We start from the raw sequence: 24,923 nt of genomic DNA on the forward strand, positions 1-24,923 counted from the left end.
ATATAATAATAAATTAGCCTTCTAAGAACATGGAGTCAGATTCTCAATTCCTCCTCTGTCTAGGGGACCCTGAAAATAGCACACCTCACCATTTAAGATTTGTTTGCTCAGGACTGGATCCTGCACAGACTTGCAGCTATCTTTTCTCTTGAAGAACTCGTATCAGCTTGAGTTCATTTTAAATTTGTCTACTTATTAAGCTCCTCATTATGATAGTATGTGAGCATCCCAAAGGCAGATGGCTAGGTAAGAAACACTCTTTCTGTTTAGAGTTAAACGACCTGCTGAAAGCAAGCACTCCGTATACAATGGCAATAAGTATCCAATCCCTGGCTTTGAGAAGGAAAAGAGGAAATTGGGAACTATTTTGGTCTCCTGTGTCACCCACCCCGAGTCATTCTGTGCAGCCAAACCAGATAAAAGGTTTATGACTCTGCCTTTCTTCTCTATCAAGTACTTTGTCTCTTTGGAGTTTGCATTCCTGGAGTTCATTCCCCTCAACAGACTCAAGTGAGACTGTTGTTTGTTACCCGTGTGTCTGCAAGTGTTTGATTTTCACTCTGGTTTGTCAAGAGGAGGAACAATGTAGATACAGATTCCTCTGCTGCTTGTTTTCTGCCCTTGTTGTACTCAGATTAGTTAGATGAGACCTCTGACATGGGTCTTCAAGTGAGATGTTCAAAGCCTGGGGAGAGGAAAGGGCTATGGCTATAAAATTAAAAAAAATCCCCAGGAGTACAAGCTGAAATAACCTCGTGCCACATAACCTACTTGGAATCTCTTATGTGTGCAGTACTTTTGCATTTACAAAAGAGTTTTCATTTAAAAATAGGGTAAGTCAGGCTTCATCCAGGGCAGATTTTTCCTCACATATCTCCAGGAATAACAGTATTTCCACATTCCAGAAAGCTCCCAAAGCAAGCTCCAAGGTGAGGTGTATTTTGGGACTCTGTGAGCCTCAGGTTTCTGAACTGTGCATCACTGAGAGATGATGCCAGAGGCCAAAAGGCACAGTGTCATCTGTGAGAGAATTCAGATTTGGACTGTATGGGTGTATCTGACTCAAAGCTGTTAACTTTTGGTGGTAATGATCTGTCACCTCAGTCATGATCTTCATTACAAAATTCTCCCTGTCTTTGCAGGGATTCTCCCTGTCCTCTCCATCTGCTTTGTCGTGTGTCATAGATAAATCTAATTCGGAAGATTTAAGAGGAAATCATAGGGTAATTTCATAGAAAAGCAACTTTTCCCTACTGCCACCCTTCCACTCCCCGTGGCTCCTACTTTACAGTCACTTCTCCCATCCCTCAGGAGGACAAGCTGTTCTGAAGCAGAGGGGTGAACAACACCACTTTCCCGTGTAGTTTGGCACATCTGGGTGACTGACTAGTCCAAAAGCTGCAATCTCTGATAAAATTTGCTGCGTTTTGGGGGGGGGGGGGGGGGGGGGGGCACAGTGATGGTGTTTATGTGTGGGGTTCCTGCTCTCTTGTAAGGTTTAAGCCCACACACGCGCTCCAGCCGAGGCATGGGCAGATTCCCTCCCCTTTTTTCACAGAACAACTGTTCTCCAAAGGCTCGGGAGCGATCGCTGGGTCTTCTGTCTGTCGGGAAACAAGTCAGACGCTGGCCAAAACCCTGCGGGCTCATTTGGGGAAGCACACGGGCATTGCCTGCCACACAGGTGACCACACACGCCTCAGTTCCGTGGGAAGCAGCTCAAAACGCGGCTGGCAGAGCTGCAGAGCACCAGGTTCAGGAGCTGGCAGGCTGCTGTATGAAGTAAACTCCAAAGCTGAGAATCTGCCGTAGAGAATTTCCTCTCTTCCCACATGTGCTCTTAAAGGGGCACTTTCAGTCTGCCCAGGACCTTGCTGGGACTCTCCGGCTCTCAGCTTCTCCTCGGCGGTCCAAGTGTGCAATGCTTTCAGTGTCCTGCGCGGCCGTTTCCCAGCCGCCGGGGGAACTCCGGCTCCTCAGGCTCAGCCCCGGGGCCCCGCCGCAGACAAAGAACGAACGGAGGGTTCCGTGAGCGCCGTCCTTGCCGAAGGACGGGAGCGGCCCCGCGGCTGAGCGCGCCCCGCTGGCCGGGGATGCTCGGGGATGCTCGGTGATGCTCGGGGCTGCTCGGGGCCGCTCCGGCCGCGCTCCGGCGGCTCCGGGCGCTGCGCAGCGCCCGCGGCGGGGGCGCGGGGCGGGGCGGGGGCTGCCGCGGGATTGGCGCGGGCCGCGTGATGCCACGTCCGGCGGGGGAAGCCCTGCCCGCCCGGAGCCGCCCCGCCGCCGCTCGGCGCGCAGGTGGAGCGGTGCCGGCACGGCACAGCCCAGCCCAGCCCAGCCCAGCCCGGCCCGGCCCAGCCCGGCCCCGCCGCCGGAGCAGCCCCGCAGCCCGCCCCGCGCCCCGCCCCGCCGCGCTCCGCCCGGCCCGGCGGCGCCGCAGCCGGCAGCATCGCGGCGGGACTGCCCGGGGATGCAGCCGCGCTAAGAACAAAAGCCCTCAGCGCGCTCTCGCTCCGGGGCTTTGAAGCGGCGCGGCCGAACTTGGATCTCTGCTCCCCCCTCGGCCCAGCCGCGGCGGCGTCCGGGGCTGAACTCGGCGGCGCCTTCTCCCCTCACGCCGCGGGCAGCCGGGGCTCGCCCGCCCGCCGCCCTCGCCCGCCCGTCCCGCCGGGGCTGCCCGCGGAGGGACCGCACCCCGCGCCGCGGGACCTTGGCTTTGCCCTTCGCTCGGCAGGTGGCGGGGCCAGCGGAGAAGGATGCGTGTCTTCCCGTGGGGATTTTGGCTGCTGTGTGTCGCCTCCGCCCCGGCTCGCGGTGACAGCGGCAGCAAGGCGAGGAGCTGCGCCGAGGTCCGGCAGCTGTATGGAGCCAAGGGCTTCAGCCTCAGCGGCGTGCCCCAGGCCGAGATCTCCGGTGAGTGCCGCGGCGCCGCTGCCAGCCGGGGGATGCCGGGCACGGCTCGGGAGCCGCGGGCGGGAGCGCTCCGCTCGCCGCCCCACGCTGGAGTTTGGCTCGGGCCGTGGGCGGCAGAACTCGGAGCGAAGCGGAGAGGGTTCCCCAGAGGCGGGCGGGCTCCCCTGGCCCCTCTCGGCACCGCTGGGAGCCTGCCCGCGCTCGGAGGGTCTCTGCCGGCGGTGGGGATGCGGACGGAGCTGTGAGAAGAGCGGGGGGTGGTCGCACCAAGTGTTCGGCGGTGGCTCTTTCTTTTTTCTCATTGTCTCGTTGCTTCTGTTCTGAGTACAAGTGAAGCGGGTTTCAGGGTTTTGATTGGGAAATCAGGATAATCGGAGTGTAATGGGTTTTGGTGTCTGAGCTGGAAAACGCCACGAGGTTGTGAGAGAGGAATTGATTTATTTAAATCTTCTTCTGGGTGGGAAGCAAACGCGTAAATGGTATTTGCCACTTACTAAAAATGAAGCAGGAGTAAAATGTCTGTGTCAAACGTGGAGTGCAGAGGAAACCCGTGCAACCTACATTAGAGCGTGTCCTCTTGCCTTCATTCCGGCTTTGGATGAATCTTGGTTGATTTCCTCCTCTTTGTAGAAACAACTGAAATAGCAAAGAATATTCAAGGTCTGGTTTGTGTTGGGTTTGGATTTTATGTTTTTTTTTTTCTCTGAAGGCTTGGGGAAAATATGCTGATGCATTGTAGAGTTTTTTTAAATTCTCATCAAAGTTTTGATACACCAACTTGTGACCCATATCCAAGAGCCTTCTCCTCACTTGTGGGGAGCTTCCTCCTTCAGACAAAGCATAAAACATGCAGGCGTACGTGCCAGAGCCAACCCACAGGGACACCCCAGTAAAACTGCAGTTTGTACTGCACATCTAAGCTACACAATGCCTTATGTTGAATATTTCATCAGGTAATTTTTCAGAGAAACCAATTTGTTGTCTGACCAATGAATGGAGAAGGCTGAACTATATATACGCCTCATAAATGTGAATAAATTAATACCTTCTTTGTCAGCTTACAACTGAGAGTAAATTTCCAAAGTAAAACGAGCAGCCCTCAAAGTTAAACAGTGGGGAGTTTCAGAATCGTTTGAACATCACTATTAATGGAATAGCACTTGAGCTGAGCAAGAAAGCGGCTTTTTATGAGTTTGCATCTAATTATTGCAGATGTGAATACATTAGCTGTGGTGTTTCAAGTGGGAAGTTCTTGGAAGGCTGAGTGTTTACAAACAGTGCTGGAGGTGGCTGCAGCCTGCACACGGGATAGTACTACGGGCAGGCAGCGAGCTCACGGCAGCAGCTGCGCTACCAGGAGCGCGGTCGCAGGTCAGCAGCCAGCTAAACACCTTGTACCTGCGAATTGCTGAGTGCCAGGAGTGTCAGGACACGGATTTCCAGGATCCAGGAGCTCTGGTTCCTGCTGTGTGTTGGTACAAGCATGCACACTGGTGGTCTCAAGGCACAGTGGTTTTAACTTCTATCAAACCGGGCGCCTCTGGCTGATTCTGTAGACAGGGAAACTCTGTAGATAAATGCCATGAAAACTTGAGGAGTACTGCATGGAAAGTAATTCGAAGAAGGTCCCACACGTAAACCTGCTGCTGCTGCCGTTAGCCTGGTATATAAAACAGCTGCCAGACGTGATGATTTTCATCGGTAATTACCTCCTGACCCATGCACGCTCAGGAACGCACTTCTGTGTTGCTGTATTACTTGCCCAGTGCAGTTAAAGCATCAGTGAGTGTGGATACAACCTTAGAAACCCCTGACAAAGCACAGTGTTGTGTATCCTCTGTGCTTCTTAGCAGCTGTGCAGGTTAGTGCAAAGGCTGGTGCCAGTTTTGCTGTCCGCAAGAAGAGGAGTCTCAAGAGCCCCCTTGCAGTATCCCCACACGTACCAAGTACAGGATCATGCAGTTGATAATTCCACGTGTGCTCGTTGCTTCAGGCTGGTTTCAGTGGCAGCAGTTCAGCTTGCTGACCGTGGGGGTTGTCACCTGCATGGAGCCTTGCCAGGTGACACCACTGACACCTGTGAATGCATCCCTGGGCACACATCTGAGGAGGGGCAGGGGTCTTGTGCCATGTCTCAAGTGAAAGGAGAGGGAAGGGTCTTAGGTTGTGCCAGGGCAAGTTCAGATCAGATATTGAAATGAAATGTTCACAGAAAGAGTAGCCATGCATTAGGATGAGCTGGTGGAGTCACTCAGAGCTGTGGATAAGGGGTTATTTTGGTAGTGACTGGATGAAATTATATTGAAAGGTTCTTCCAACTTTGGTGATTCTGTGATTGGGGAACTTTTGGCAAAGTGAAGAGATGTTGATGAAGAGAGTTTAGTGTTGTCCCCAGTTGGACCTGTGCTGAACTTTCCTGATAGTGGCCTTCTCCATGTTTTAAGAGCTTCCCCATGAACCATGTTTTTATTTTATTTCTGAGCTGTCTGGAGACAAAAGCCCTCTCCTTTGTCCCTCTCCTCGCTGTTCCTTCCCTCCATTGCTTGCCCTGAGGCAAAGGGGAACATAAATTTTTTAGCCCTGTGTCCTTGTCCCCAAAGCAGTGCTGACCCTGCTCCTGTCTGCCTGTCCCTGGCTCCAGGCACTGCTTGGTGTGTGTTGGTGTCACAGCAGGCCAGCCCAGGAGCCAAAGCTCACAGTGCACCCAGAGCTGCCCTGCAGGAGGAGTTCAGCGAGCTCCCACAGGCAGGCTCTGACTCACACTGACATTGGCTGTGTTTGTGTTGGGTTTAGAACACTTACTGCATGCTTTACACCTTCTAATCTGTATTCTTAGTTATGATTTAAGGGGATTATGAATAACCTAGTGTCTCCACAGCTCACCAGAAGGTAGTCCCTGCTTGTGGCTGCACGGATCAGAAGAGTCACACAGTTATTAGCTGGCTAATAGATAAGCATCTGATGCAGGGATAGACTCTTGGCTTACCAGACTTCTCATGAACCACCTAGACAGGGTTTCCTGGTTTTTTGCTAATGTTGTACAATGCCTTTAACATGTCTAAGCACTTTAAATGTGTCAGGTGCTGTTATTAAGTGTGTTTAGGGAATACACAAGGTGTTATATCTCAGTACTTTGAAGTCAATGGCAAAATTCCCAAACATGAAAGCAGTGTCTGCTCGTGTTAGCAGTCCTGACAGACAGCATGCACCCAGAGTCTTGGGTAAAGATCTGCCTACCAGAAAGTTTCTAATGCTGGGGGAAAAGCCCCCAAACTTGAGTTTGGGAAAGTTACGCCACTTGCTCCCGTGAGATGTACTACTAAGTCAATCACAGCTTTCCTGCGTGCTGGGGAGTGTTCCCACTCTCCTTTTTGATGACCCACACACCCTTTCTCTGATTGCTGCAAAATAAGGGAAACCAGTTTGAGAACTTCCAGTTTTTCTGTTTCCTCTTCACTTTTCTGGAGGCAGCAGCTGTTCCTGCTGTCTCTGTGTTTCTGCTGAACTGTCTCATGTTCCACCATCACCCCACTGTGGGTCCCTGCTCCAGGGGTGCTTCTCAGTGCCTGTGTTAGGGGCTGGTTACCTCAGGCTCACAGTGTGCCTTCTGATGGAAGAGAGTGAGCCTACACCACCACAAAATATTGCCTTGTGGAGGGATATCCAGCTTTCTCTGACTGATGGGAGTGTGTCGGGGTTACTGATGTTGGATGGGTGACTGCTCCCCAGTGTCTGGAGCAGAGGTAGTTCCCTCATGAACTTGAGAAGAGCTGAGGGTTCTGATTTCATGTCAATGTGCTTGGCCCTTGTTCTCTGTTTGGTTTGGACTTCTGCTTTGGTTTGTTTATTCCTCAGACTAATTGTCTAGCCACTAGACCTGGCTTGCTGTTAGGTTGATCTTGTTGACATGGGCACTGGGTGCAGGGCAGCCAAAGAAGAGGAGGGTACAGAAAAATCCAGCTGGACTTTGCCAGGCTGTCCATCCAGTCACACATCCCACGCAGATCCTTCCCTGGCTCCCCAGCTGAAAGGCGTCGGAACAATTGTTTTAACCTTTTAGTCCTTTTAGGCTGTGTAATTAGGTTTTCTGATGAAAATATTGTCAAGTGTATGTGTTTGAGCCCTTTAGAGAAGTGTTATCTAAGTAGAGAACAGGTCTGGCAATCAGCTGGGACTTGATCAGGCTCTTGGAAGGGGGTAATGGAACCTCATCTCTTGGAGGATATTTCAGCTGCTGGCTCTTCCAATAGGGGACAAGCCTACATCTATGGTTTGGAACATAAAATCTGGGGCTTCTCCTTTCCCAAGGAAAGAGCTGTACCCATGACTAAAAGGGGCACTCTAGTGCTTTTTGAGGTGGTCATTCCATTTGGGTTGTATTTCCTCAGGGCAGAGGGATTTCTCAGGATCAGCTCCACAGAGGGCTCCCAGATACAACAGCATCCTGTGAATGAGCTGAATTCCTTCGGGTCAGATCAGAACGGCCTTTGTAGCCTGCTGGCTTTAGAGTGCTATTTCTGATGAGGCAAAAGACAGGGAATTGTGCCTTCTCCTCCATGTGGGAGGTGTTTTGGTGGGACTGTCAGGGGAGGCAGTGAGCAGTGCCCAGAGCGAGCCGGGCGATGTGTGCGCCCTGTACTGGTGCTGCTCGGGCAGAGGATCCGTGCATTGGGATCCCTGCACAGAGCCTGTACACTGGGATATTGGGATCCCTGCACAGAGCCTGTACACTGGGATATTGGGATCCCTGCACAGAGCCTGTACATTGGGATTGCTGTACATTGGGATCCATCCCTGCACAGAGTCTGTACATTGGGATTGCTGTACAGTGGGATCCCTGCACAGAGCCTGTACACTGGGATATTGGGATCCCTGCACAGAGCCTGTACATTGGGATTGCTGTACAGTGGGATCCCTGCACAGAGCCTGTACACTGGGATATTGGGATCCTTGCACAGAGCCTGTACATTGGGATTGCTGTACATTGGGATCCATCCCTGCACAGAGTCTGTACATTGGGATTGCTGTACAGTGGGATCCCTGCACAGAGCCTGTACACTGGGATATTGGGATCCCTGCACAGAGCCTGTACATTGGGATTGCTGTACAGTGGGATCCCTGCACAGAGCCTGTACACTGGGATATTGGGATCCTTGCACAGAGCCTGTACATTGGGATTGCTGTACAGTGGGATCCCTGCACAGAGTCTGTACATCGGGATTGCTGTACAGTGGGATCCATCCCTGCACAGAGTCTGTACATTGGGATCCCTGTGCTGTACATTGGCATCCATCCCTGCACAGAGCCTGTACACTGGGATATTGGGATCCCTGCACAGAGCCTGTACATTGGGATTGCTGTACATTGGGATGGATCCCTGCACAGAGCGCTGCACATTGGGATCGCTGTACATTGGGATCCCTGTGCTGCACATTGGCATCCATCCCTGCACAGAGCCTGTACACTGGGATATTGGGATCCCTGCACAGAGCCTGTACATTGGGATTGCTGTACAGTGGGATCCATCCCTGCACAGAGTCTGTACATTGGGATTGCTGTACAGTGGGATCCCTGCACAGAGCCTGTACACTGGGATTGCTGTACAGTGGGATCCATCCCTGCACAGAGCCTGTACATTGGGATCGCTGTACATTGGGATCCCCATGCTGTACATTAGGATCACTGTACATTGTGATCCCTGTGCAGAGCCTATGCATTGGCATTGCTGAACATTGAGATCCCCGCAACACAGTGCTGTACATTGGGATTGCTGTACACTGGGATCCCTGCACAGAGCCTGTGCACTGGGATCGCTGTACATTGGGATCGCCATACATTGGGATCCCCGCACAGAGCGCTGTACATTGGGATCGCTGTGCTGTACACTGGGCCCCCTGCACAGAGCCTGCACATTGGGATCGCTGTGCATTGGGATCGCTGTGCTGTACACTGGGCTCCCTGCACAGAGCCTGCACATTGGGATCGCAGTGCATTGGGATCGCTGTGCTGTACACTGGGCTCCCTGCACAGAGCCTGCACATTGGGATCGCTGTGCTGTGCATTGGGATCCCCGCACAGAGCGCTGTACATTGGGATCCCTGTGCTGCGCATTGGGATCGCTGTGCTGTACACTGGGCTCCCTGCACAGAGCCTGCACATTGGGATCGCAGTGCATTGGGATCGCAGTGCTGTGCATTGGGATCCCCGCTCTGCACATCGGGATCCCCGCACGGAGCGCTGCCCTCTAGCGGCATTCCCGGCCCGGGATGCTCCTGCCGGCACCCGCACACTGCTGAGCACTGCTGGCGTTATTTTTAAGAGAATCTGCTCTTCTGTCGCTTGTGAGATGGATGACTAAGCTCTCCACCACGTAATTATCCTTATCAGCTGTGTCTGAAAAAAAAACCCCTCTATTTCAACAGCTTCTTTTGTTGGTGAAGCAAAAGCCTGCTATTTCTTTTTCCAGAGAATTTGCATGGATGTATCGCTGGAGACACCCACCAGCACCACTGTGTGAAGCTCAGAGCTCACCTCATCTCTCCTTTTCCTGTTCCTGCCCTAAAAGTGCCCTGTTTTATTTAAGAACACGTGTCAGTCAGTGTCTGGGTTCTCTGCATGGGCCTGATAGGAGTTGTGTGGCTTTTTGCAGAGATTATAAAACAGTTGGTTTGATGTTCTAGTGCTTTCTGTAGCATTGTCTCACATGGAGGGGACCAGATAGATGTGTTCCTCTGGGTGATTTCAGTGATTAAGTGTGCTTTGACTTAGCCAAAGGCAGGGTGGGAGCTGGTAACTTCCTTATCAAAAATGTGTATTTAAAGCCAGAGGTTTTCCCTTGTAAGTGGAAACAGAGAAACAGAGTCCCTGGAGCACCTGCCCATGAGCAGCAGCTGAGCACAGGCTCTGTGCCCAACCCACCAGTGCCCCCTGGGCTGGGGAGGGGGGTTGAGGACCATCTATTTTTATTGTAGCATCAGATTGCATTAGGCACAGTGTGGCAGGGGAAGGCAGGATGAAAGGATGGCTCCAGCCTCAGAGAGCTGTATGTCTGAGCAATGTCCTGGCCCTGCTGTCTGCAGTGGCCTCAGCACAGTGCTGCAGTTCTGCTCTCTGGCAGCAGCTCCTGTGTTCCTCCCCTTGTCCTGGGGGCTGGGGATGTGAGCAGCAGGGTGGTTGGGGCAGTGACTGACAGCTGTCACTGGCACAAGGAGAGATTCTGTGTTTGCTTCCAGCATTCAGCTGAGAATTTCAGGGGAAGACCAGGGAAACAGACATCTCAATTCTGTGGAAATCCACAGGCTTCCTTGGGGAGAACAGCTTTAATTTCTGTTTGCTGCCCAGTTCCCTGCTGAACGCTGCATGTTTCTGTATATTGGGTTTCTCTCTTTGCCCCATGGGATGCTGCTGTGTACATGCAGCAGGCAGGTGGCCCCAGGGAGGGGATGCTGTCAAAACAGCAGGCTGCTCTGGCACACAGCTGGCTCTGCTGGCTCTGCCCAGCTCCTGTGGCAGGGCAGGTGCTGCCTCCAGACTGTGCTGCTTCCCCCAAGGTGCTGAGTGCTCCTGGTGCTCCTGCTCAGGGGAGCCCTAACAAAAGCCCTGCACAAAGCTGCCTTCAGCGAGCTGTCCTGTCCTGTCCTGTCCTGGTGGAAGGACATGCAGCCCCACAGCAGCAGGGCTGGGCTCTGCCTGCCCTGGCACAGCACAGGGGCCTCTCCTGTCCCTGCCGTGCCCTGTCCTGCAGAGAGCACAGAGCAAACCCAGAGTCACCTCCTTGGCTTTTCCTCTGCAGGTGTGATTGTGCAGGTTTTCACAGGGGTTCTTGGATGAGGGAAGAGATGAGGATCTGACTCCATGTTTCAGAAGGCTTGATTTATTATTTTATGGTATATATTACATTAAATCTATACTAAAAGAATAGAAGAAAAGGTTTCATCAGAAAGCTAACTAAGCTAAGAATAAAAAGGGAAGAATGAATAACAAAGGCTTGTGTCTCAGACAGAGTCTGAGCCAGCTGACTGTGATTGGCCATTAATTAGAAACAACCACATGAGACCAATCCCAGATGTACCTGTTGCATTCCCCAGCAGCAGATAATCATTGTTTACATTTTGTTCCTGAGGCCTCCCAGCTTCTCAGGAGGAAAAATCCTAAGAAAAGGATTGTTCATAAAAGTTGTCTGTGACACTGCAGGAGCTGCTGCTCAGAGTGTTAATTCAGAAAGGGACTGGACGTGCTAATTCTGGTTGGGTGACAGGAAAGTCACCATCAAGTGTTCTCCTCAGCTTTCAGCTGCCCCTTCTGAACTGCTGCATGGATCGAGTCTTTTTCAAAATCCTAAATCACTCCTTTCTACCTCTGTCAGTTAAGCAAGAGTTGGGCCTTCTTTTTCAGTTTTCCTCCAATATTGACTCCCAGGCAGAGCTGTGAGGAGAGGTTGGGTGGGCAGCTGGTGGGACAGACACCACCTGCATGAATGGTGGCTTGGAGCAATCCATAGCAATCCCTTCATCTTTAAATCTACCTGGGAAAAGTGACCCTTTTGTTTTGCTGTCCGTGTCCTACTGATGGCTGTGAGGGTAACTCTGCCCCAAGGGGAGAGACCCAGGGAGGGCAGATCCTGAAACTTGCAGGAACCATCATAGCAGTTGCCTGAAGTGTTCTGTAGTTTGTTTGTTTGTTATTCCACCGTGTTTTGTAGTTGTTTGCACAACACTGCTGTAACTGCCATTGTGTTAGAAAATTTCCCCTCAAAGTTACAAAAAATAGATAAAATTCAAAACTCAGTGAAAGCAGAAAATTCCTTCCATTCTGTTAGCTGTGAAGGACAGACCCCCTCTCCTCTGATGTCTGTGTACCCTGACACTCTGTGGCTCAGAATATGTTTTATCCCTGACAGGTGAAACCTGTCTTTAAGTAACATTTGATTCCCAGGGAATCAGGTTACCTCCGTTGCCAGATTGTTCTGCAAAATATAATGAAGCTTTAGACTGCAGGCACTTAAAATTCTTGTCTGAACGTGACAGGGCTGTGAGCTTGGTCAGTCCCTTCTGCCTGGTAATGTGTTCCTGTTTTACTTGGAATTCTTCAGATATGGAAAACCTTTCCTAAAGTTCAAGTAAGCAGAGTGCTGTGACAGTTTTTCCCAATGCTCTTGCTTCTGAGTTTTATAAAATACACTCATCACAACTGTGTTGCCTGTACAGAAATTATAAAACTAATTTGATTTTATATGCCTTTCTGTATAGTGCAGCGTGAATCAGAAATACAGAATTACCCAGCTGTTACAGGCTCCTGTGCTAGCAACATGAGTAAAACCAGTTTTTCAATTGCCATGCATTCTTCTGAAGTATAAAAAAAGAGAAGAAAACAACAACAGAAGTTTTGCTGTGGTTTTGGGGAGCAGCATGGTAGTACTTGTGTAGACAGTCAATCTTTTATATTACTAAAATGCAAATATTCTATGACAAATAGTTTTGGCTTGCAAAAAATTAGTATCTTATAGGATTGTAAAACTATCCTGTATAATTCAGTTGGACAGGCATATTTCTAAAATACGAGTGTTTTAGAAATCCATAGCTGTAGTTTGTCACTATAGGAGACGAAATAGCACAACATGGAAACGGAGCTCTCTCGAGGTAATAAAGGCATTTTTCATTTCTGACTCCAACATTTATGGATTTCCCAAAGTGACAGTGGATTGAAGGATGACAGTGCCACCTCTCCAATGACACTGGACAAACCAACAGTCCATCAAATATCTCCTCTTCCAGAAAAGAATGCAAAACAATGAGTTATTTACATAAAGTGTGTAAGAAAGTTTGTCACAAGAATGTAAACATCCGAAGGCTTAGAAAATGTTAAAAAATCAGGGCAACAGTAATTTTCATTCATAAATAAATCACAATAAAAGCGCTGTCAGAAATTAGCATCAATTTTAAGTACTGCTACAAAGAGGCTGCTCCAGTCTCTTCTGCCCTGGGTTCTTGTTGCTGCATTGAGGTTTGCAGTGATTCCATGGTGTCATTGATGCTGAGGTGAGTGCCCAGCACAGCAGGCTCCTGCGTGAGGGCTGCTGTCCCAGCCTGGCTGTTCCTCCCCAGATAAGCTGTGGGTGCAATCAGGTGCTGCACTCACTCCTAGTCCCCATCTGGATGCAAATTTTCACCGTGGAGCTGGGAGAGCCACTTCACTTTTCTTGTTCCAGCAGTTTCCTCTGCCATAAACGCTAAATTGGAATGAGGCAGCTTGAGTAAGGCACGGGAAGTTTGGTTTATTAAACCCCAGTCCCTCGGTGTGAGAGCAGTGGTCTTCTCCCCTGATGGAGCTGCTCACTGTGCACAGCTGTGTGAGTTTAAAACAGTTGTAGAACCAGTTTAGATTTTTACAAACATCTGTTTGGCTTTGTGACAGAACACCAAACAGCCCCTGCTAAAAGCCCCTCTCTGTCTCCCCTTGCATTTGCGGGAGGTCTCGGAGAGGCTTCCATGATGAGGAAGGAGGAGGAGGAGGTTGGTATTTTTATTAGAGAGGCTCTCAAGGCCAGAGCACAGCTAAGGGACTCATCTGCTGTGCATTTGGGGAAGGGCTGCACAATGGTGGGAACCACGAGTCCCTTGGGCTCAGCTGCAGGCTCCCCCAGCCTGTGCCCCATGCTGGCTGATGGCAGTGCCCCAGCTGCTTCTGGCTTGGGGATTGGTGTGGAGGAGACCTTGGGAAGAGCCTGGCGAGGTCAGAAGAGTGCTCCAGTTTGCCTTTTGCCAGTGCTGGGCTTGGCAGTGCTTGTTTAAAGGCTTAGAAGTTCTTTCCAGCCTAAGCAATCCTGTCACTGGTGGCAGGTCTGTTCTGTGCCCCAAACACAAACATTTACAGGTGTGTGTGGCTGCATGCTGAGCTTGTGAGGGGTGATGTTACTTGGAGTGTGCCCAGTGCCCACAGACACCTCTCAGGCAGGCAAAGCCCTCTTTGGGGCACAGTGTGATCCCTGGGTTTGATGTAGCTGGTACCTCTGCCTGGTGTGGCTCTAAATGTGTCCATAAATTGAGGAATCCCAAAGCTGAGATCCACTGCTCTGCTTTCACAGTTGGTATCAAAATGCCATTGGCATCCAGAGCTTGCCTCTGCCACCCAGCTGGTTTGTGCCACCTGGACAGCAGCACAGGGCACAACTTGCTTTGCCATATCCACATGTCCTGCAGTGCTCAGCTGTGGGGTCACTGGAGCCCCAAATGTCTCTGTGCCTTTTGTGTCAGGATGGCCCAGTGTGCTGACTGTGCTGCTCCTTAGGGCAGTGCATTCAGGGAAAAGCTCATCCAAACATTGATAGCACTTCTGCAAAACTAGTTAAAATGAAATTTTAATGGTGAATGGTGAAATTTTAACCTAGTGAATCTTCACAGGTGCCAGGAAATATAAATAAGCATAGCTTAAGCTATGACTTTATTCTTAAAATAAACAGAGAGCAAACACCTTTTGAGAGGGGGCACATTTTACTTGTAAAGCAGGGGAGAAAGGCACTGTGTTTTAATGCAGTATCACTTCTCCCACTATCCTGGATCAGCTGTCTGGGAGCTCGAGTTCTGGTTTAATTAGTAACACTGCTGCTACTGTTTGTGTTGCACTGAAGACATCTCCTGTCACAGTCGTAAATTAAATATTTCTCACTGTTAGCAAAACACTGTGTGCCAGGTTTTAGGACTGAAACTCCTAAATGCGTCTGCTGATGTATGTGTGTCCAGCAGCATGGTGTCTTGTGTTATCCTGCTGTCACTGATATATTTTGAGCACTTTACATCACTCTGGCTGACCTGGCTATCCTTTTTGCCAGCTGCAGAAAGAGACTTGTGCAATGTCCCTTTGCAGGGTTCTTTTGGGAAGCAGTGGTTGCTCTGGGAGCCTGGTGTGCCTGCACATGCTGAGACCCCTGGAACAGCAAATGTCCACATGTAGTGTGCAAAAATAATGTTGTTTTGTAAACTGGAGGCTGCAGGGTTTGTGTCGTGTGGAATGCAATAAAAATACAATAACTGATAAAAGAAAATTAGGTATTTGCATCCTTTATTTAAAAATGGTGTGAAGTGCTGTGATGGTGTTCACAGGGGTCCCAGGATGAGGGAAGAGATGAGGATCTGACTCCATGTTTCAGAATGATTGATGTGTTATTTTATGATATATATTATATTAAAACTATACTAAAAGAATAGAAGAAAAGGTTTCATCAGAAGGCTAGCTAAGCTAAGAATAGAAAAGAATGATAACAAAGGCAGCTGTCTCAGACTCTGTCCGAACCAGCTGACTGTGATTGGCCATTAATTAGCAACAACCACATGAGACCAATCACAGATGCACCTGTTGCATTCCACAGCAGCAGATAATCATTGTTTACATTTTGTTCCTGAGGCCTCCCAGCTTCTCAGGAGGAAAAATCCTAAGGAAAGGATTTTTCATAAAAAGATGTCTGTGACAAAGGGCCTTGCAGCCTGTATTTGGTGGCTTTGGGAATGCATCTGGAGCACAATGCTCATTTCAGGGTATGTGTCCAGGAGAGGCATGGCAACAGAGCAGACAGAGCTGGACTGGGTGCCTGGCAGGATAGGAGTGCTGGACACAGCTGGAACTGGGGAAATTCTCCTTTTGTACGTGGAAAGAATTTTTCACCCTGAGTGGTTGAACACAGGCACAGAGAAGTGTTGGGATTTCCACCTCCATCCTTGAGGATACTCAGAGTTCATGTGGACCAGGCCCTGGAGCATCTGCTCTAGTTTGTCCTGCTTTGAAGGAGGGGTTGGACTAGATGGCTGCAGAAGACCTGTAGGCTTCAATGATTCTGTGATTCTGTGCAAATGCTGTAATTGTGCCAGATCAGGTGTAGGCAGAGGCCTTTTGTTAATGATGGTCTTCTGAGGAGGGAGGGATGAAAGAAAATCCTTCCAGTACTGCCATGTAGCATTAGCAAATTTTCAACTTATTTATTAGCTTATGGAATATGACATCTAGTGAAATCAAAGAGGAGCAACAGCATTCTCCTACATGAGTAAAAATCTGTGCTGGTACTCCAGAGATCAGTTAAATTTCTGCTCTGGCACATGTGTCTGGCATGACCTTGGGCAAGTTACTTAATCTGTCTGTATCTCCAATCCCCATCTGTTCATTAGTGTCTTTAAATTACAATACCTTGTTTTTGTAATTTATCTTTGAATTATCAAGTTTGGAGTACAGATTCTCACTATTTCTCTGCATTTCGCTATACAGTACTGAGCACAATGGGACCATAAATCTCCATCAGTCCTGTGATACATGAATAATAAACAGTAACAGCATCGTTTTGGGCCACATTCTGCCCCTGATCTTGTGATGCATAGAGACAGGAGGGTTTTGTTGATGAAAATGCTGTGCTGTTCAGCCTAACGAAGATACATGGGCCTTGCTGAGCAGATTTTTACGAGCCTGTTGTTGGCTCTTTGGTTTGTTGGGGTTTTATTCTGTTTCATCATTACTCATTGATTGCAGGTATCTAAACAATTTGCTCGGCAGATCAGGGAATAATAAATTCCTTTAATCTGTGTTTCTTTCAGTTTAATTATTGTTAACTCATTACTCAGTGTTTAGTTCAATGGATAATGAACTCTGTTCACTGTGTGGTGAAACAGAGTTGGGCTACAGAGACAGAACTGGCTTCTCTGGTTCTTTTGAAGGCACAAACCAAAATTGCAGAGTCACTGAGTGTTTAACTCCAGGCTGCATTGAAGGTTACCAGCAGGCACACTGTGGTTGCATTTGCAGGCTTCATGTAGGTTAACATTATTTCTCTAGGTTCCCTGTCTGGCACTGCATTACATTTGTCACTTTATTTTTAGACAGTTAAGAAACTGGTAACTCCAATGTAGGCAGCTATTTTAGTCTTGATTATAAGACAGTGTCTAATAAATCATATGTAGTACAATCCTAATTACTGCAGACAGGCTTTACATTTGTGACTGTGGTAATGCTGTGTTGGACTGCTTCCTGCAGAGTTCAGCACTGTGCTCAGGCCTTCCCCCTTTGGCTGCAGCAGGGGGAATAAATCCAATAAATCCTTCATTCACTTGGGGTGCTGTGGTCTCTAGTGCCATGCCACTGGGTTCTTCTAGGGCATTGCCCTTTCTCTTGTTCATTTATCCTGGAGTTTTGATGTTCTGTGAGCCCACAGAGCAGGTGGGCCGTGCAGCACTGAGGAGGGCCCTGCTGCTGCTGAGGGCCCTGTCCCACCCCAGGGAGCACACGGGACTCAGGGTCACCCCTGTGGCTTTGCTGCCACATCAGCAGCTCAGCTCAGCCCCAAAACCAGCACACATTAGCACAAACTGAAATACACGTGTGTGGGTTTAACCCAGCAGGGTTTGGGGGAGAGTGATGCACCAGGGTGTGTGGATCCCTTCATGCATCCGCTCTGCTCACACAGCAGTCACAGTAAAAATACCACCAAGGCTTTCCCCTCATCACCAGGCTGCCTCTCTGGAGCAGAGCATGCAGCCTGCAAACACAGCTGCCCTGGTAGAAATGTAACTTTCCTACCATCAGCTTAAATGAAATAAAGAAAATAGGGGTTTTGGTGAGATCCATGCTGAATGGCTTCTGAGGATTTGGCAGCATGTCATGGAAAGCTTGAGTATGGCTATATGTCAGAGATCACCGTTGAAATGTTTATTTTGGGCCTGCTGCTGTGTTCTGCTCAGCCATCAGGAGAAGACAGTTTGTAGCACTCACACTGTCTGACCATTTCCTGTACACATTTAATGCAATGGACTTTCTTGCACAGTTAACAAGGAGACAAAACTTGAGAGCCCCAGATGACTGAATTGCTGCTCTGGAGATATTTTTCCTCTCCTGGGGAAGGAGTTGTTTTTTGCAGTGTCCCCCACAAAAGCCCTTTAATACAAATGACATTACCCACATTTGCAGAGAGAGAAAATGGCACTTGCCAAATCTGCAAATCACAGTTGTGTTTCTGTCAGCTTTGGCAGCTACATGGCTTCTGGTAACACTAATGAAGGCAATCTGCTTTTAATTTAAAATCCTCCCTGCAGAAAAAAAAAAAAAGTAGCTGGCAGTTGAGGGATTCAGCAGTATCATTGTGTGAAACTTCTCTTTCTTTATTTTCTATGGCTTGCTTTAGCCAAGGAGAAACTGTTAATTAAAAAATATTCCTAATGTAGCCAAATATGCAGGAATGTACTTATGCAACAACTACCTGTACCAGTTCTGCAGTAAATCACTCCTTTGTTTTCATTTGATGAGCAATTCTAATTAACCAAATAAAAATACTGCTTACCTTGCACTTAACTCAGCATGTTTGCTGCCTCTCGGTGATTGAGGGGCCAGGGATGGCAGGTTTTGTTTGGATGACTTTTGGGTTCAGCAGGGCCAGGGTGGTCAGATGGCACAAGGAGAGGAGCAGCTCCTTCAGGGTGGGAGCACCCAAAAGCCCTGCCCTGGCTCTGTGCCTCCTGCAGGAGACAGCATTGCTCAGACCACCTTTAAATGCAGTTTCTTTGAAGGCATTTTTCCTTAGCTCAGAAGGCACTAGACCAAATCATGGATCCAGCCACATAATTTGGTGCTTTGCAGAGCAGTAAAAGTCTGTGCTTGGAGAAGAGTGTGAGGAAGGTGCCTATGTGTTGAACATGTACAGAGTCATCTGGAAATGATCCAGGTGTGTTGTGATCCCTTGGTCCTGCCCTGGATCCTTTGTGCAGTCCAGAGGAGCTGCAGGCAGGAGCTGCACCCTGGTGTTTTACTGGTTTTGTAGTGCTTAGGACATCTCTGGAGCTGTAGGTTCTACAGAGAGGGTTGGGCAGGAGATACCAGAAGGCTTCCTGACAATGTAAAAGTGATCAGGAGCAATTGGGGTGCTCCAAGTGCAATATTTGCACAGGTCCCACTTGGCAAAGCACCATCAGCTGCAACCAGGCTCCCACATCTGGGAGCAATGCAAATTTTTTTTTTTTTTTTTTAATTTATAAAGATACAAAATTTTCTCTAGCTTTAGGAAAATCAAAGTTAAATCTACTGTAGAGTTGTCTTGAACTTGTCTATAACTAGGGTGAGCATTTATATTGTACAATGATGAAAGCATTTTACGCTTTATTGGATTGCAGTAACTTCTTCAGCACTACATTTCATGTGTGCAGGAAGGAGGGGTTTGGCTTGTTTCACAAATATTTCACAATGATTTGAAACTGACTTGTTCCTTTTTTCATCACAAATGAAAAATGGCCAGAGCTGTTGGGCCTGTAGCTTATTAGCCCTGCACACAAAAACTTGTTTTGGAAGGGATGGGGAACTGATGGAGGCACTGAGACACCCTGAAGCAGATACTGCTGCCCTTTAACAGGAGTTATTCTATAGAAGGAGTTATTCTAAGGTAATAGAAGGAGTTATTCTATAGAAGGACTTATTCTAAGATAATAGAAGGGGTTATTCTATAGAAGGAGTTATTCTAAGGTAATAGAAGAAGTTATTCTATAGAAGGAGTTAATCTAAGGTGATAGAATGAGTTATTCTAAGGCAGTAGCTGAAGCTGATGCTCTGTGAAGGCTCTTCTCTAGAAGAGAGACCAGACAGAGTTAAAGAATAAAGTAGGGATTTATTAAAAGCCCTCAATGGATCCACCTTGGGCAGTGCAAAAATGGGCACAAACTGCACGAGCACTCCCAGGGTCTCTCCCTTTGATCAGTTCTGCTCCATTTGCACCTTGCAGTTCATTGTCCCATTCCAGCTTTAGCCCAGGCAGTCCCACCCTGCTTGTTTTTCTCTCTCTAGCCCACGGGGTTTGTGCTCTTGGGCTGAAATTTGGGTCATTTGTCCTTGGTGCCCAGCTGGAGCAGGAATTGTTTTGTCTCCCTGCTCTGTGCACAGAGCTCAGCATCCCCTGATATGAACCCAGACCCACACACTAAAGCAGCACAGAATCTGAAAAATATAAAAGCTAAACCTGAGGCATCAGAGCCATATTTTCCTTCCCAAAGTCTGGGTGTTCAGCAGGAGCTGTGACTGCCCTGTCAGGGATGGTGCAGCAGCAGCTGGTGCAGGGGGCTGGAGCTCCAGCAGTCTTCAAAGAGCTGAAAAGTTGGGCACAGCCTCTCAGGGCTCCACAAAAAGTGGTTTGCTCGACAGAACTGACTCCCTGCTCCCATCTGCTTTAAGGCTGTACACCAGGGACAAAAATCTGGCCTCAATGCTTCCTCCCAGGGGATTTATCTTGGAACTTTGAAACCTAACCTCCTGCTCCATCCCTAAATTTAAATCCAGGGTTTCTGACTGAAGACAGAACCATATGTCAGGGAAGCTCTGGGGCACAGCCGTCCCCTGTGTATTTATAATCTGCTGTTGCTCTGGGAGTTTGCTGTAGAAACAGGAGCCAGAAGAGGGCCCAGCTTGGCAGGAGGGGATTTTGGGATGTGCACTGGGGCTGCCAGAGCGCTGCCCTGGTAGGGGCAGGTGAGGAGCCCCCTGTGCTTGGCAAATGAGCACTGGGAGGGGACAGGGATGCTTGGTGTCTGATCCAGAGGTCACCTGAGGTGATCCAGAAGCACTGTGGGAGTGCCACGGTGATGTTTCCAGAAGCAGCCGTGCTCCTGGAGCCTGGCTGCACAAAGGAAGTCACTTGAGCAGAATGCTCACACCCCAGCACAGCCTGCTGGACACTGCAGGCCATCTGCATCTGCCCTGGCGACCCTGGGGAGGCAGCAAGTGATCCAACAGATGGAGAAGATCTATCCTTGTGATTAGTGGGTGATGGGCTCCTCCTAAGCAGAGAAGGTCTGTTCTCTTAATTAATTAGCTGGTTAATAAGTTTGTGCAATGGCATGCCTAGCTAATGTGCAGTTTCTATGAATACACACACAAATGGCACTAATGGGTGCAGATGGCTCCAATTACCCAGGTTGGTTTCTGCAGTAATCACACATGCAACACATCAAGTTGGCATAAAAATTGATGTGGATTGGGTGATTTGTTTCCCTCCCCCATTGCATATGGAGGTGCTCCTGTGCCCTTGTCCACACACCCAGATTCCCTGGGCTGACCCCCCAGCTGAGGCAAGGCTTTGGAGTTTGGGCAGAAGAAACTTGGGCAGGGTGATGACAACTCTAAGTGAGGCTTCCTCTGCAGTGTCCTCGACCCCGTGCTTTGCACTGTGTATTTTGCCTGATGAAGGTGCAGAAGCTTCTGAGCAGGGCTCCAGAGCCTCTGAGCTCTGCAGGTTCCATCTGTGGTGTTTGGTGGCCTCCATGGCAGCTGGTTCTTGCTCTGAAGCCTAGGAGTGGTGTGTGAGGGGTTTTTGGGGGCCCTGCAGGAAGGTGGGAAATGTCTGATCAAGCTGCAGGCTGTGTCTGACAGTGCTTCCAGGGACACATTTAGGAAGTGAGTGTGGCTGTGTCACCTCTTCTGTGCCACCTCTCTGAGGGCTGTCACTTCATACTCCCAAACACCCTCAGCTCCTCCAGAGGGGAGAGCAGGGGTACATCCCTGCCCAGTCCTGCACACACCTTTTGTGCATGAATATTATCTAATCTCTTTTTAAACCTGCTGGATGAGGTCTGTCCCACAAAGTCCCAGGGCAGCAAGCTCTGTAAGTTCATCTCCTATATAAAATAGCACTTCTCTCTCTTTTAAACCAGCAAAGCCTGTGAACTTGCACAGCTCTTCTTCACTTTCATGAATCTGTAAAAGGGCTTTTATTAATAAGCCTAATACCGGGGAGGAGTTACATTCAAAAGACAATTCAAGACTTGGGGAAGTGATTGCATCTTCTTTTCTATAAGGGGTGCCTGGAGTAAGGGGACGATATCAGAGAGCTGTAGTGGTGCAGTTTGAGAACGGAAATTGAGCTGCTTGCAGTGACTTGAGGACCTGGAAGATCCTGGCTGGCAGCAGCAGTGGGAGCTGCCAAAACCTCTCTTTGCATTCTGGCTGAGAGGATTGATGGGAATTGGCTGATGGACTCCCTGTGAGCCAAGCGACTGAGGAGCCACTAATCCATGAGGCTGAGCTCTTGTTTAGGGAAAGGCAAAGACAATTGAGGGGAAATCCACATCAGAACAGAGCATTGGTGAGGTTGCTGAGCCCTGCTCCAGGTACAAGCCCTGAGCACCATCTGCTCTGGGGCTGCTCAGCAGGAGCAGGAGGAGCTGGGGGAGCTGCTGCCACTCCTGCAGCCTGGATCCAGGGGGAAGCACCTGGGGAGGCTTTGCTGCTTTCCTGCCAGGGTCAGGATTAAATGTGTGAGACAGAAGTTCTTGTTCAGACTCAGATGCTTATTAGTTCTTATCTATGGTACAGTCTCACAAACCCTGAGTTCTGCAGCACTTCACTCTAACAAGCTAAAAATGGAGCCCCATCTCTCTCTCTACAAGGCCTTTTAAGAATAAACTTAAGAAATTAAGAATCCATTTCAGTCCAATTTTTAAGTCCAGTTAAGAAATGACACCTAATTTGTTTTTACTTTTAACCCAGTAACCATCCACCCTTGACCAGCAATGGGGACTTTTTTATCCAATTACACAAAACCACCCAAAGCCATGGAGAACAAGGAGCAGCCTCTGCCATAAAACCTCCATCTTGCTTTATAGATATTACTATATTCTAAACCCTTAAACTCTTAAGTTTTCCACCATGTGATATCACACACTTCTATTCAAACTCCACACCCACAATCCCAGTGCTGTCATTCCATTTTGGAAGTTTCTCCATGGCCTCAGGTGAAATGCAGCGCTCTCCAAGAGCAGTCCTTGCAGATGCTGCCTCTGTGAAGCCCCTGGGAGCCCCATCTCTCTCTCTACAAGGCCTTTTAAGAATAAACTTAAGAAATTAAGAATCCATTTCAGTCCAATTTTTAGGTCCAGTTAAGAAATGACACCTAATTTGTTTTTACTTTTAACCCAATAACCAACAACAATGTGGACTTTTCTGTCCAATTACACAAAATCACCCAAACCCATGGAGAAGAAGGTGAAGAACAAGGACCAGCCTCGGCCCTAAGGTTATATATATTACTATATTCTAAACCCTTAAACTCTTAAGTTTTCCACCATGTGATCTTACACACTTCTACTCAAACTCCACACCCAGAATCCCAGTTCTGTCATTCCATTTTGGAAGTTTCTCCATGGCCTCAGGTCAAATACAGTTTTCTCTTGAGGGTCAGATTCTGTCAGCACAGAAGATCTGAAATTCTCAATAACCAGGGTTTCAACAGGTACCCACAGAGAAAATCTGGTGGCTGCAGCCCTGCATCCCTGGGCATCTCTGGGGGATGGGTGTGTGTGTGTGTACCTGTCTCCCACTGCTCTGGGCAGGCTCTGGCAGAATGAAAGACCTGGGGATAATTCATGTGTCTGCATTTCTTTGTGCAGTGCCATTAATCTTTGCATCAGGAGGCCGCTGCTTTGTCTCCCAGCACTAAACCTTGAAGGCTTGTGATGGCAGCTAAAAAGCTGGGGGTACAAAGGGAAGTTTAAAGAAGCCTTGGAAGAGCAGTTTGTGTCAGGGAGTGAATAATCGGAGGCTCTGTGCGGTGTAATGCAGAGCCAGGCTCAGGCTGATGGCTCTAACGTGGTCAGTAGTGCAGAAAAGAACTGTGAGTACTTCCAAATCCTATGGCCAGCCTTTCTTTCTGCAGCAAAAACCATCTCTCTTGTGATCAGGGCTTTTTTCAGGCTTTTTGTCTCTCTCTTAGCAGGTACAGGCCCTGTTAAATATTTACTTTTCAACTAACGTTTTCCCTCTCTGGTTCATTTGTTTTGGGACACTATTTCTCGTTTTTTTTTAAAGCTTGTTTTGTTAGGCTGCTAGGTAAAGCCTTCCTTTTTTGACAGCCTTTTTACTGGTTCTTTAAAGCTCTTCTTTGATGTGAGCTCAGAAACACAGATCTTACTCTTTTATCGCTTTCCCCTGTCAGTTTAAAACCAGTTATGAGCAGCACAAACTATTAAAAACAATCTGAGCTAAGCTCTCAAGTGACAGATACTCAGGGCCTGGCTCTCCTTTCCAGGCAGACTTTAGTTTTGGGGCAGCAAGAAAGGATGCTGCTTGGGAAAGAAACAGGATTGGGAAGGCTCAAAAAATCGCTTTGGAAAATTCATGTGGAAAAAGGGAGAGCAATGGGATATCCTGGTGAGTTTAATATTCTGAGAAACTCACTATCCATGTGGTCCTGCCTGTCCTGATCTTCTGTTTTCTGCACTAATTTAATTGATCCTTTGTTGGTAATTGAGTTACCTGAGTTCATTCCTCCTTCAGCAAGAAGGAATATTGGCCTGACACAGGGAGAGGAGTTGGAAAGGACAGCTGGGCCATGGCTTCAGGTCTCTAAAAACACCTCATGCCCTGAGCTCTGCTGAAACACCTCCATGAGTCCCCAGGTACCTGAGGTGCTGCAAAAGCCAATTATGAGGAAAAGTCAAGCAGAGCAAAAGCATCACTGGGGTCCCAGTGCATGTTAGAGAAGGAACTGTAAAGAAGAACTCCCCAAGCTTTTTGTTGTTCTCCATGAGAGAGCAACTTCAGGGCTCTCTGAACAGCCCATCTCTGCACCCCATGAGGCAGAGGGCTCAGTAGGTACAAACTAAGTGATGTTTTGTCACTTGTCTTGTACAATAATGGTGCTGCTGCTGGTTTCTTGCAAGCAATTCCAGCCTGGAGGGAGCTGTGTGCTGGCAGCCCTGATCCTGCACACCAGGGGCATCTCCTGGTGCTTCCACCTGCTCCAGCCCTTGGCTCCTCATGACATCCACCCAGGAACCTGCCAGCTCAGGACAGGCCTTGGTCCTGAGGGGAGCCAGGTGGGAGCAGAACTGAGGAACCCCTGGGCTCTGTGAGCCTCAGTGACACTGCCCTGTGTTTGCAGCCCTCACAACCTCACAACCCTGTCTGCCAGGTCTGCTCATGGGTAGAAACATCTTGGAGAGGAGCACAGGAGGGGCCAAGCACAGCCCTGGCAAAAGGAAAGCAGCTGTTAGAACTGCTGGGAG

The 24,923-nt window shown here is 48.8% G+C and overlaps 1 protein-coding gene across 1 annotated transcript in view; it reads left to right on the forward strand.

Annotated features, from left to right (window-relative positions):
• Nucleotides 1–2,656: 2,656 nt before the first annotated feature.
• The window catches only part of GPC1 (glypican 1), a 211,003-nt gene continuing 188,736 nt past the window's right edge, over nucleotides 2,657–24,923 (forward strand). Inside the window, exon 1 of the mRNA XM_058031230.1 lies at nucleotides 2,657–2,913. Coding sequence (XP_057887213.1) covers nucleotides 2,757–2,913 — 157 coding nt within the window. The 5' untranslated portion in view covers nucleotides 2,657–2,756. The remainder of the gene's footprint in view (nucleotides 2,914–24,923) is intronic.

This window comes from Melospiza georgiana, chromosome 10, assembly GCF_028018845.1.
Source record: "Melospiza georgiana isolate bMelGeo1 chromosome 10, bMelGeo1.pri, whole genome shotgun sequence".
Classification (NCBI taxonomy): Eukaryota; Metazoa; Chordata; class Aves; order Passeriformes; family Passerellidae; genus Melospiza; species Melospiza georgiana.